This window comes from Telmatherina bonti (genome assembly GCF_933228915.1).
Source record: "Telmatherina bonti genome assembly, chromosome: 2".
Taxonomy (NCBI): domain Eukaryota; kingdom Metazoa; phylum Chordata; class Actinopteri; order Atheriniformes; family Telmatherinidae; genus Telmatherina; species Telmatherina bonti.
Window position 1 is genome coordinate 34322623 of NC_136620.1, and position 12945 is coordinate 34335567.

At 38.7% G+C, this 12945-nt stretch overlaps 1 protein-coding gene across 1 annotated transcript in view; it reads left to right on the forward strand.

Annotated features, from left to right (window-relative positions):
• Window positions 1-12945, forward strand: part of itpr2 (inositol 1,4,5-trisphosphate receptor, type 2) — a 68765-nt gene that overhangs the window by 39982 nt on the left and 15838 nt on the right. Inside the window, exons 38-53 of the mRNA XM_079253846.1 lie at window positions 630-774; window positions 1683-1858; window positions 1955-2135; window positions 2756-3009; window positions 3109-3309; window positions 4241-4351; window positions 4659-4754; window positions 4846-4965; window positions 6492-6608; window positions 6686-6878; window positions 7027-7152; window positions 8980-9155; window positions 9772-9936; window positions 10044-10288; window positions 12442-12610; window positions 12761-12926. Of these exons, the coding sequence (XP_079109972.1) occupies window positions 630-774; window positions 1683-1858; window positions 1955-2135; window positions 2756-3009; window positions 3109-3309; window positions 4241-4351; window positions 4659-4754; window positions 4846-4965; window positions 6492-6608; window positions 6686-6878; window positions 7027-7152; window positions 8980-9155; window positions 9772-9936; window positions 10044-10288; window positions 12442-12610; window positions 12761-12926 (2641 nt within the window). The remainder of the gene's footprint in view (window positions 1-629; window positions 775-1682; window positions 1859-1954; window positions 2136-2755; window positions 3010-3108; window positions 3310-4240; window positions 4352-4658; window positions 4755-4845; window positions 4966-6491; window positions 6609-6685; window positions 6879-7026; window positions 7153-8979; window positions 9156-9771; window positions 9937-10043; window positions 10289-12441; window positions 12611-12760; window positions 12927-12945) is intronic.

Below are 12945 nucleotides of genomic sequence, written 5' to 3' on the forward strand. Positions count from 1 at the left end.
GTTTATGACAGATAAGTAGCTAAATGTCTTCCTGGGATAAATTTGTTGCTTATATTGTTTGTGAACTGTCCTGCATACATGGCAGCCGTCCATCTGTGTAGCCTCCTACATCGGGCCTGTAAAGAAGTCACTACCTTTCAAGGTTTCGAATTCAATGAAAGAAAGGAAAATTTCAACAGAGGGAATTTCAGGGCTGTTCTTTAAAGCAGCCTTTTATAGTTTATATAACTTCTCTAAACATCAAATGATCAGTTAAGACCAAGATATTGGACAGTACTGTTTGTATCACGCTTTTTGAAGCTCCAATTTTTCTTTGATAAGAGTGTTTGTCATCCTTTAAGCCATGATTTCCATCAAGACAGAAATGTATCACAGAAAGATGGTGATGGTTCCTATTAGATGAAATGAGATGAAACACACTCGGCAATGATTGGCTGGATTCCATGCAAGGGAATACAACTCACCTCAGCTCCTGTCTTTGTTGTGTTAACCTTCATTTTTGATATCATCTTTACCCTCGTGGCTCATAAAAACACTACTCTCTCAATATGTGTGTGAATATCCTGCTTAAAAGCTGAAGCTCTGTCAGACTGTGTATGGATTTAATATTATGTTTTCTGTCTCCACAGGGAAATGAGTTAAGAAAGATTCTTCTCACACGCTACTTTGGAAATCAAAAGCCTCTTTCCAAGTCAGAGCTTGGGAGTGGAAACAGCTCATCTGGCAGCTTTGTCAAGCCGTCATCTGGAGGTACTGAGAACCTCAATAAACTCAGTAGACACGGCAATAACTGCTCACTGCAGGGGAAGCAAAAGTAGTTAACATGACAGCAGTCTGCTTCCAAGTAGATGCGTTGCTTGGCAGATTTTTAATCCTAAATGCGCATGCAGTACCATGCAAATATTTGGACATCCCTCTTCAAAATATCTTCACATTAAATAGCGAAGCAAAGTAAAATAATGCAGCTTTACAAAAGGATGTTAAATTAAAGTAGATATGTGTCTTTGCTATTTTATATAAGATTTATTTGTATTATTTTTTAAACAATATAAAAAGACCCAGAGGCAAAGAGCACCTTACACGTTCAGCCCTGAATAAAACCCCCAGTATGCCTCATTCTGGTAGTCCATAATAGGAACTGTATCCTGATGTAGAATGTATAAATTCACCTTCACAGTGTGACGTTTGCTAGTATAATTTGATGTTTACCTAAATCCTCTCTTTCTGTTGCCTGTTGTCCAATTCTGAGCCCATATCATGATGGACGCACCTCTGTGCCTAACCATTTGGGGTTTTGTTCTCCTCGAATAGTAAATCTTTTTCTGACAAATGCCAAAACATTCTCATTTAATTTTAAAAGCCAAACATGTTGCCCCCTGAATGCATCTAAAATATGAAGGAAAAGCCAGAGGAACACCCAGGGAAGGTTTTTCTCTGTTTTTTTCCTTCTCAGCAACTCTGGAGTTTTCTAAATTATAATGGGTGCCCTGTGCATGTCTCATAGCCACACCCTACACTAATTCAGCAAATAAAAGCCAAAAGATGTCAAATCTCTTAGGGTGCCCAAACCTTTGCTTGGTGCTCCTTTTTTTCCATTTTTCTAGACAATAGCTGAACTTGCTTGAATCGTTTTTTGCTAAAGTTGTTTAAATTGTATTTTATCTGTCATTAAGGTTCTGCAGTGCTGGACTCTGACAAGTCAGGCAGCAGCATGATGGAGATCCAGTGTGTCCTGGACAATGTCGGGGCATCAGAGCTGGTAATCGACCTCATCGTCAACACCAAGAATGACCGGATGTTTGAAGAGAGCATCCTGCTGGGCATTGCTCTACTGCAAGGTGGAAACACACAGATACAGGTGGGCTCCACAGATCATTGTATTAAGTTTTAATTTTTATTTTCTCTCCCTTGCTTTTGAAGTTTTTTCTCATCATCCACTGTGCTGTCCCATCAGAATTCATTCTACAGCCAACTTCACAAACAGAAGAAGTCTGAGAAGTTCTTCAAGGTTTTCTATGACCGCATGCATTTGGCCCAACAAGAGATTCGAGCCACTGTGTCTGTCAACATGTTTGAACTCGGCTGCAGAAAAAGGGATGATGATGGGGAAGTGATTGGCAACAGGTTTAAGAAAGGTAAAGACAAGTAATGATGCATTCAGGGCCTCCTCTACTTTTATTTCATTATAAACTAACTATCTGCAAATATCTCAATATCACAAATGCTTTCCAGAAGAAATAAGTAAAGTTAATTTAATTGAATTAAGTGGGTAAAAACATCAGATGTGCTAAGAGAAGCAACATATTGAGTCATTTGGATCATGCCCTGAGCCCAACCGGGAACTGCCATAGAAACAGCTGAAGTGCAAATCCACAAAATCAATATGAGGACCTGAAGTTCGGCTCAACTTTAAAATCCAGAGTGATCTTTGCTGCTGTGCTGACAGACTGTTGTTCCCGGTTCCTGCAGTCACATGTCAGAGGCCATGTGACGGCCCGCATCACAAGCTTATCAAAAGGCCATTGTATCAAGATTGGGTGGTTTCGTGCTACACAACCACTCTCAGTGGTGGCCTGCTCATCAAAGGAGTTTGTCATTCATTCATTTCTAATACGTTGCCACTGATCAATGCCTTCACAACCATATAGTTTAGCTTATGTTACGTGAAGTTAATCTGAAGACCCATGTGTTCCTAAATGTAATTAGTTTGGTCAATAATTAAATGTTGAGTAATCCTCTGTATGCTGGTTTCTAGGAAAAGACTCAGAGCTTCACATGAGGGAGGACATGCGAGGGCAGCTAAAGGAGGCTTCTTCGGTCACCTCCAAAGCCTTCTGTGCCTTCAGAAAGGAGCTGGACCCTGACCTCGAAGGTCTCGGCCAGACCAGTGAGATAATTGGGGCTGAGGAGGTTCTGGAGGAAACTCAAATGAGCCCAGCCATCACCATCATGAAACCAGTCCTGCGGTACCTACAGCTGCTATGTGAAAATCACAATTTAGGCCTGCAGGTACTGGAACGCTTCAGTAACCTTTTTAAAGCATGTAATGTTGCCGTGATTGGCTTCTGACTGACTTTTCTTTATGTTTTTCTTTTGCCCTGACTCCAGAACTTTCTACGCAACCAGAACAACAAGACTAACTACAATCTGGTGTGTGAGACTCTCCAGTTCCTAGACTGCATTTGTGGAAGCACCACTGGAGGCCTTGGGCTGTTAGGTCTTTATATAAATGAGAGTAATGTGGATCTGGTGCGGCAAACACTGGAGACTATCACGGAGTACTGCCAGGGACCCTGCCATGAAAACCAGGTAGGGGAGTGATGGTTTAGTTGAGTTAAAACAACATTATACTGCATATCAGAAGACATTATTTTGGTCTTTTTTTTTTACCAGATCTGGTATAGTATTATAAACGGAATAACTTGATGTTACCTTGCTGAAATAAGCAAGGCCTTGCATGGATGAGACGCCATCTAGCAGCACAGTTGCTACAAAATCTGAATGTATCGTTAAGCATCAGCTAATGACTTCCAACGTGTTCACATCTCACATGCCATAGAAATTAATGTGCCACCGTAGTTGCCTGTGCATTGTTTCCCAGGTGGATTAAAAAGTTTATTTCTCACACAAAAGGACATTTGTCCTAATCTCATCAGTACAATTTATGAGATCATTCTTAGAGAAGTTGTTTGTAATTTATTTTATTTTATTTTTTTGGTAGAGATTGATCTTGTACTTGATCTTGAATGCAGCATTAATTCATATAACTTTCTTTTAAGCCAATGCGCTCCTTTTTTAATGAGGTGCTGTCGTTGGGGGGGGGGGGTCATAGAAATCAGATAATGACTGCTCTACATAGCAAAAAAGATTAAATCTCATGTACAGTATTTCACTGAGCCAAATATTTTAGTTTTGGGTTTTAATTTGAAAAATTTAAAAATGTTTTTTCAGGTATTTTTTTTACATGTTTTTTTAGGCTTTTGTTGCCTTTATTGACCATTAAATTAGATATTTTTATCAGTTCAATGGATTTTTTTTATAACTTACAAATTTCTTTTTTAAAAAAAGGATACAAATTTTAGTTCAGGCGTATTTTGTTCTAATTTTAATTATACAAATCACTTTTGCATTAATAATCTTAGTTTAATACAGTCTTTCAGAGTTTTTCCCTGCACTGTGCATCCATGTCTTGTATCTTGTGCTCAACGCGAACTGCTGTGTTTTCTTCTTGGTCTTTAAGACATGTATAGCCAAGCATGAGTCCAATGGCATTGACATTATTATTGCCCTGATTGTCAACCCTATCAACCCCCTGGAGAAGCATCGACTGGACCTGGTACTGCAGCTCAAGGTGAGCAGCAGGTGTCTCTGCGATCCCTGAGAGGTCTCTTGCTATGACTCAGCCGTCATTGTTGCAGTATTTACAGTTAGCTGTGCACTGTTCATCATTTTCAGCACTTTAAATTCAACATAAGGAAAGTAGATTCAGTTTTATCCATTTTCTTACCTTTAAATTATGTTTAATAATGGAGACATCTATTCACCCGCTTGTCTGAAGAGCTTTTTGGCTTCTACCGCATGAACCTAATTACAGCATGTTTCGGTTGAGCTCTGTAGGTTATTGATCAAAATGTAGATGGAGCTGTTTTTCTTTGCAGAACAATGCTTCCAAGCTCCTCTTGGCTATCATGGAGAGCCGCCATGACAGCGAGAATGCAGAGAAGATTCTCTACAAGATGAGACCCACTGAACTGGTCTGTGTGTTTCTGTACATTAACACAGATTAAACTGTAGAGACTGTTGGTTCCACATCATGTCTGACATGACACAACTTATCTACTACAGGTTGATGTCATGAAGGAAGCTTACACCCAGGGTCTGCTCAGTGAAGACGATGAAGATAGCAGTGGTTACCCAATCAAACCCAGAGATGTTGGACACAACATTTACATCTTGGCTCACCAGGTAGTAAAAAAAAAAAAAAGAAAAAAAAAAAAGAAAGCCAGAGCTTGTATTTGTCTGTGAGTCAGACATTAGTGGGTTTCCTCTGTCTGACCCTCCGCTGACCTCTGGGCATCCACTGCAGGAGTATTAAATGATGGAAGACTGCTCCTCTGTGAATGAGCCGCTCTGACAGTTTTCTAAAATTAGTTTTTGTGATGTGACACAACTTTATGTAAGTTGGAAAGGGCAGGCTAAGTCTAGCGTGTTTTCACTTCTGCCTCTTTACAGCAAAGTGTCAGACGGGGTATTTTTGATCCCCCAGCAGACTAGTTTCATCATGAAAAGGAAGTCTTTTTTTTTTTCTTTGTCTCAGCTTTTCTTTCAGCCATAGAAAATAAAAAGCTTTTCTAGTATCTTTTCAAAGATACTGATCTGACATTATCCAAATTTTAAAATGAAATAATAATAATAATTATAATGAAACAGGGAGAACAGTTTTTACTGGCAGCCATTACTAACATTTATTTAAAATGTACATTTAATATAAATTTGAAAAAGGTTTATGAAAGTAAGTCTCTCCAAGAAAATAATCGTTAAAATTTCTTTTGTCACAGATTATTTATGGTTTCTTCCTGTTTCATGTTTGTACACTAATAATAGTGGACATTAGAGCCTTGTCTCAGAGGTTGGATTATAATAAAATATAATAGCTACCATTGCAAAAGCTTTTAGCCCTGTAAAAAAAAAAAAAAAAAAAAAAGACTCTTAATCATTTTGAAACCACAATGTACAGTGACCTTTGTTCATTTCTAGGAAATACAGAAATCTTTTATTTACCCTTTTTCACATTGAGTTAAAAAAAAGTCTACGATGGCCACTGTGGCTGGTTATAAAAGAATGACAAATTTTAAACAATAAAACTGAGAAATGTTATGTTTTCTTTGGAAATGGAAACTAATTCATTTTTATTTAGATGCTGCCAATAAAGCTAAAACGGTGAAACAGAACATTGAATAGATTCAGTCTTAGATCAAGTCTTTTTTAAAATATTAATCTTATCATTACTAATCGACGATGAGTCACCTTCCTAAAATAATGGCCTATGTCTTTTTTTTTCAAATTTTTCTAAAAATGCGAAAACTGAGCCAGATATCCTCAAGAAATCAGCCTTTTGTGACTTAGGCCATCATTTAAGAGGGCGATGAATAAACATATGTTCCCACGGTGTTTTGATGGTTAGCGCCGTTCTGCGAACTTCTGAACTGATTTGTGGGTTTCTTTGGGTACTTTGGCCTCCTCCCACCGTCAAAAGACAAGCATGTTAGATTCAATTGAAACTAAATTCTCCCCAGGAGTGTGAGTGAGCATGAATGGTTGTTTGTGTGACAGACTGGGCAAGAGGCAGGGTACGCCCTTGGAGAGGTTGCCGAGATAGGGTCCAGCTTCTCTGCAACCCTGAAAAGGACTAAACAGTGTAGAAAATGTATGAATGAATGAATAATTGTGGCATCAAGCTAAAAAAAAACTGTTGTGATTTTGGTTTTTAGTTGGCCAGACACAACAAGATCTTACAGCAGAGCCTAAGGCCGGGGTTGGGGTCTGGTCTGGACAGCGAGAAGGATGCCGCCCTTCATTACTATGCCAAGCACACTGCACAAATAGAGGTAAACATCCTTTCTCTTACGTCCATTTATCCCAGCTGCTCAAAAGCATTTGGAACAAATGAATTCCCTCTCCTCAGATTGTGCGTCATGATCGCACCATGGAACAGATTGTGTTTCCAGTTCCAAACATCTGCGAGTACCTCACCGAGGAGTCCAAGGTGCGCGTGTTCACCACCACTGAGAGAGATGACCAAGGCAGCAAGGTGAACGATTTCTTCCAGCAGTTTGAGAACCTCTACAGTGAGATGAGCTGGCAGAAGAAGATTCGCAGTAAGTTTTACATTCTGAATACTATGGCGTTAATGTAGCGGGAGAAGAGTGTGTGATGGTGAATCTTTAATACTATTTATAGCATCTGGTTATGTTAATTCAATGGTAAACTAAGAGACTTGCTTTTTAATTTCCTTTTTTTGCACAGAAAATAAGGCTCTGTTCTGGTTCTCGCGCCACATCTCTCTCTGGGGGAGCATCTCCTTCTATCTGGCGTGTCTGCTCAACCTTGCAGTAGCTGTATTCTACCCTTTTGGTGATGATGGAGATGAGGGTAAGCGTTGCTACTTATCATCTGTTGAACTTGACATGGTGTCAGACATTGTCAGTGTGACAAATACTTCAATAAATTCATTTGAGGTGTTATAGTGTCTTGTTTTTCAGGTAAAATGCAATTTTTCTCAGTAAGCTTAAGTTTTCCCTCCTGCAATGATGTGAGTTCAACCGATGATAAACGGGTCTCGCTCTGCATTGAACTGTGGGACAGATCATTGGGAGAACAGCTCCTGGTGCTGAATTAAAGTCTGATCAAATCATCAAAAAAGGCCAGATAAAGAATGAAACTGCTTTATTTCACACTAACATTACCCATTTCTTTAGTTTGAATGCAAATACATTAATTACTATTGTTTATAAGAAGATATGTGCAATTGTAATAGTGACATTCATATGAATTATGATATTTACTGGGTAGGTTTTACTTGCTCCAGAAGTGCTGACTCTTCCTGCAACCCAGCTTAGCAGCCAATAAATAGAATTAATTAACAAAAAATGTCTTGTTGTACAGCATCAGTCATCATTCACACCTACCCTGGGCTGCTCTTTAACTCCTTAAAGACTTCAACTTGTTTTTGTTACTTGAAGATTAAAGAAAGATTTTAAAACTAATCAGAGTTATTTATATTCTTCTCTATGTGTTTACAGGAGGCTGATTATTATTGCTGCTGGCTAAACTACTTCCCCTCCTTTTGTTTGAATAATTTTAAATTTACTGCCAACTTAATGAAATAATTGTGGTCTAAAAGGGAATTTTAATTTCAGGTGATCATCGAGTTCAATAGTAAAAAATCTTTGACTTTTTTTATTGTGATGTTCATTTTTTATTGATAATCAGTTGGCGTTTGCTTGGTTATGGCGGAGATGTGTTGCAGGGACTGTAATTCTCCTAAGACCTGACACACCTATAGTCCTCATTCTTTCTGCCTAATTAGACTTTTGCTCATGATGATGTGGATGTAAGTAATGATGCACAATTTTACTGAAATATTTCAGCCATGACACGAGAAAAATGTCCATTAAGACATGCTGTGAATAATCTGAGGACTGTTACTTGAAGGATTCTTGCAAAAGCAGACAAAAAGTTGGAAAAGTCTTTTTGTTTTGCTTAAAATTCTAAAGTGCAATATATATGCATGCATATTTTAAGCTGAAAGTTAGTGTTTATTTATATTTTGTAACATTTGTGACTGACTTTGGGGCTTTATAAAAGTGTAGAAATTAGATCTCAGTTCCACATAAAAAGAGACTCTTAACATTTGATTTGAGAGAACTTTAACTTTAATCGTCTTTATTGGTATGAAGAGATTGTGGACATCTTGTTACATCCTGTTAAACCAACTGCATGCAGCTTCACATGATACAAGTGAAAATACCTGCAAATACAATGCATTTCTAGTGAAATAACTGCTCTGTTAGTTACAAAATATCATTTAATGTGCTACGAAACATTATCATGTTGGTATGTTGGGATTTCTCTTGTTTCAGAATCCTGAAATCTGAACATATCCTGTACGTGGCACTCGTACGGTTCAGAATATTTACATGTAGTAGTAGTTCCCTGAAAACTACTTATCTCAATGAAATTTTAATGCGCTGCAGTTTCCTGCAAAAGCTCCAGCGTCACAGATTGGCTTCACTCAGCAAGGTGGAGTAGAAACGGACGTTTCGAGCGCTAACGTCCCCGCCGAGCGTTGTTTGACATCTTTAAGTGTTACCTCTGACGGCGTGTGCGAAGTTAAGCTCTTAGCTCAGGTGAATAATTCATTGGAGTTGTTACATTTTCCGAGTGTCAGCTCACCTCTCAGTTTGTTATTCTACCTAGGCACCTTGTCTCCATTCTGGAACATCTCATTGTGGGTGGCGTTGGCTGTCTCCATCGGCTTGCTGCCTATACTGTCCAAACCACGAGGCATCCAGTTGTTTCTGGTCTCACTCATTCTGCGTGCCATCTACACTATGGGCCTTAAACCGGCTCTTTTGTTGCTTGGGGCTGTCAATGTAAGTAGGTGTTTTGGGGGGATGGCTGGGCTTTTGTCCATCTATGTTGCCTCCTCAGTAAAACCTGTGACCTTCAACTTTAAAATATTATTAAAAGACTATTTGTCAAAAGTGCAGGTATCTATATAAATCATAACTATAAGATTTTGGTGATAAAAGTATAATAAATACATATGTATGTGTAATGGAGAAAACTAATTGATAATGTGGATAGAAGTGTACTAGAAGATTTATATAATAGATAATCAAATATATAGGTTGATTTCAATTACGAGTAAGCATATCTTGTGCATGATATATATTTATGATAGAATACAATGTATTATGGTTAAAGTACTGGATATAGCATGAATGGACACGGCATACATGCATTTAGTATGTAAAAATGGATGTACATAAGAATGAAACTACAAAAAAAAAAAAAAAAAAAAGATTTGAGTATGCAAATAGCTTGTATTCCATGATTGAACAGAAGTGCTGATGTGTAACTTTTACAAGTTTTTGTTTTTTGATGTTGTGCCGGACCCCAGGAAGAATGGGGATCCTAAATAAACTAAACTAAACTCAACTAAACCTTAATTCCTTTTTTTTTTTTTTTTTTTTCCTTCATTTTCAGCTATTCAACAAGTTAATCTTTCTTGTAAGTTTTGTGGGCAACCAGGGAACTTTTACTCGAGGCTACAAAGCAGTCCTGATGGACACGCTCTTCATATGCCATCTGGGTTACGCCATCATTTGCGTCTTGGGACTTTTTGTTCATGAGTTCTTCTACAGCATTTTGGTAATGAAACCTTTTTTCATGAAGACTAATTAATTGTCAAAGCAGCTCTCAAAGAGGTTTTTCTCCACAATCACCTTCTACCCACTGATGTTGATCTCCCTTCACAGCTGATTGACCTCGTGTTCCGAGAGGAGACGCTGCTGAACGTGATCAAGAGTGTGACGAGGAATGGCCGTTCCATCATCTTGACAGCTCTTCTTGCCATCTTTCTTGTCTACTTTTTCTCCATCATCGGCTTCCTCTTTCTCAAAGATGACTTCCGCATGGAGGTGGACCCCCTCCCGGCAACAGGTCAGAATATCTGGCTAATCTTTCTCTACTTGATGATATCATCACGCAACATATCATCAGTGTCTGGACTTGCGTGCCTAAACACAGAATGAGTAGCTGCCATGTTTTGGGCCAATAAGCTGATGAGTCAGGGCAGTCGTGGCCGTTTTGGGTGGAGTGCTTTTTTTTTTTTTAAAAAAAAAGAAGGAGCTAAATTGGAACATTAGAAACAGATGGTGATGAGATGTGCTGCAGCAATGATGACGCAGGAATTTGGAGAAAAAAAGCCCAAGAAAAAAACAGCTTTTTAAAATTTTTTATTTATTTACATAAAAGTGTGTGCATTTTTACCTGTTAGTTGTGCAAATTTTGTTTTTAGAACGCATTATTCACAAGAAGCACATAAATCTGCAGCTGCTTTGTTTATTTTATCACCTCTTTTTAACATGGTAGTTCTAATGCTTTAATTCATAGCTCCATTATTAGTTTTTAAATTTGTCAATTTCTCAGTTTAGCAGTCTGATCAGTGTTTGTGTATGAATGAATTTATATACACAGTGATGTCAAACAGTTCCAGTATACTATGCATACATCCCCAGACACATGTTTTGATAGCGCTGTGGAGAGCGTGGGTGTGTCAATGAGCTCTGGTGCTGACGATCAGGAAGACATCCTGCTTGCACATGTGCACCTGTTGCATAACCTGGTGGCCGAGCCATCCTGTGTTTTGCTGAATAGAGCACAGCAGACGCAGCAGAGCAGTGCTAGGTTATGTAACCAGCTGGGCTCATGCCTGTCTGTATGTTAGCTGAGGGCTGAGCTGACGTACAGCCAGAGCTTCATAAAACTGAGGAGCGTCCTGTCCACCATGAGGTTGCGACCTTAAGGCTCCTCCTTACACCCTCTGTCAAACTTTTTTTTTTTTTTTTTTTTTTTTTTTTTTTTTTTTTTTACGTCTTCCTCCTGTTATCTTTCTGACCTGTCCCTTTGTGACTGTCAGAGAAAATACATCTTGTGTTGTTGGCGTGGCGGAGGTGTATAGCCCTCCTTCAGATAGTCTGCCTGAGCTGATCAGACCTGAGCAGTGTCTCTCCTCCGCTACATGGGGCTTTGCCCATGTGCAAATGATTTGTTCAGGTTTTTTTTTTTTTTTTTTTCCCTCCCAGTAACACTTCACCGCCCACCCAGCAGCTGCTGCTTCAGTTTACATAACATCTGACTATATCTTTCTTTTAATGTAAAAAAACACAGATTTTTACCCACACTGATCAGAATTAGTTGTAAGAAGTTTTAAAGCAAAAAACACAAGTTCAACATATTCTTTCTTCTGAAAACTCGTTGCATTTAACTTTAACCATTAAAGATAAGTCACCTTTGGTTTCTCTTTTGCAGGAAAAAGGGATTTATTGAGTAATGGTGGAGCTGCGGAGACGTGTTCGAAAGACAGCTGCCCTCTGTCACCTGCCATGTCACTTGGTAAGTCCTACCATTAAATATCACACCAGTCGTGGACTACTCAAGTTCACGAGTTTAAGGAGATTATTTTTAACTTATCTATTTTTTATTTATTTATTTTTTTTGTTTGACCGGAGTTGTGGGTGTTTATGTGACCTTTCCGGCAGCAGCAACTCCCTGAAAGGTTACTCACACAAGCACATTCAGACTTGCACTCACACTGAGGCGTGTACACAAAGAAACTTGATGAGGCAGAGGGGGTGACTCACACTCCTGGATCCATGGATCACCTGCTCTGTAGGGGCATGCACGTGATCACATCCACATCCTTCACCTCTTCTTGTTTTTCTTCCTCAGCAGTCATGCTGTCAATGGCTTTCTCGTTTACAGTATTCTTGCATTTCACATATCGTATAAATAGCAAAGTAGAATTTTTTCACAGTTGATGAAACATCACCTTTTTTTCTCGGTTTATTCAGACATTTGAGGGATTTTTTTTTTTTTAAATCATGAGTCACTCATCAGTCAGCAGGATGTTTTTCTTTTTATTTTTTATCTTCTTGATTTTGACATTTCTTAGTCAGTTTCAGTAAATTCAGTTTATTTGAACTCAGCTGAAATTCGTACTGATAATATGAAGATCTAATCAGATAATAGAAAAATTAGATTCATACAGACGAAGCAAAACAAAGTGATGGGAAAGAAGAAAAAAAAAAGAATCTTAGGCCAATCTCAGTTTATGTTTTTTATTTATAACGTGTGCTTTCTCACCGGCTTCAGATTTTTTGCCTCTCATGTGTCGGTGTGTGTGTTTGTTTTTCTTTCAGATGAACAGGATAAAATTGAGCGGGTGTGTGACACTTTGCTTATGTGTATCGTCACTGTATTGAACCAGGGACTGCGTAACGGAGGAGGGGTGGGAGATATTCTCAGAAGACCCTCCAAAAAGGTCAGACCACCTCAATATAATAAATTTAAAAAATGGAGCTGTGCTTTATCTCCATTGTTTTGACTGAAACCGTTTAAAGTTTTGTCTAAGCTCACTGAAGTTTAACTAATGCTCAACTCTCCGCGTCCTACTTGTGACCCAACCATCCAGGAGTCTCTCTTTGCAGCCCGGGTGGTTTACGACCTTCTGTTCTTCTTCATCGTCATCATCATTGTTCTCAATCTCATCTTCGGTGTGATCATTGACACCTTTGCCGACTTGAGGAGCGAGAAACAGAAGAAGGAAGAGATTCTCAAAACCACCTGCTTCATCTGTGGTGCGTACAACTGTGTGGA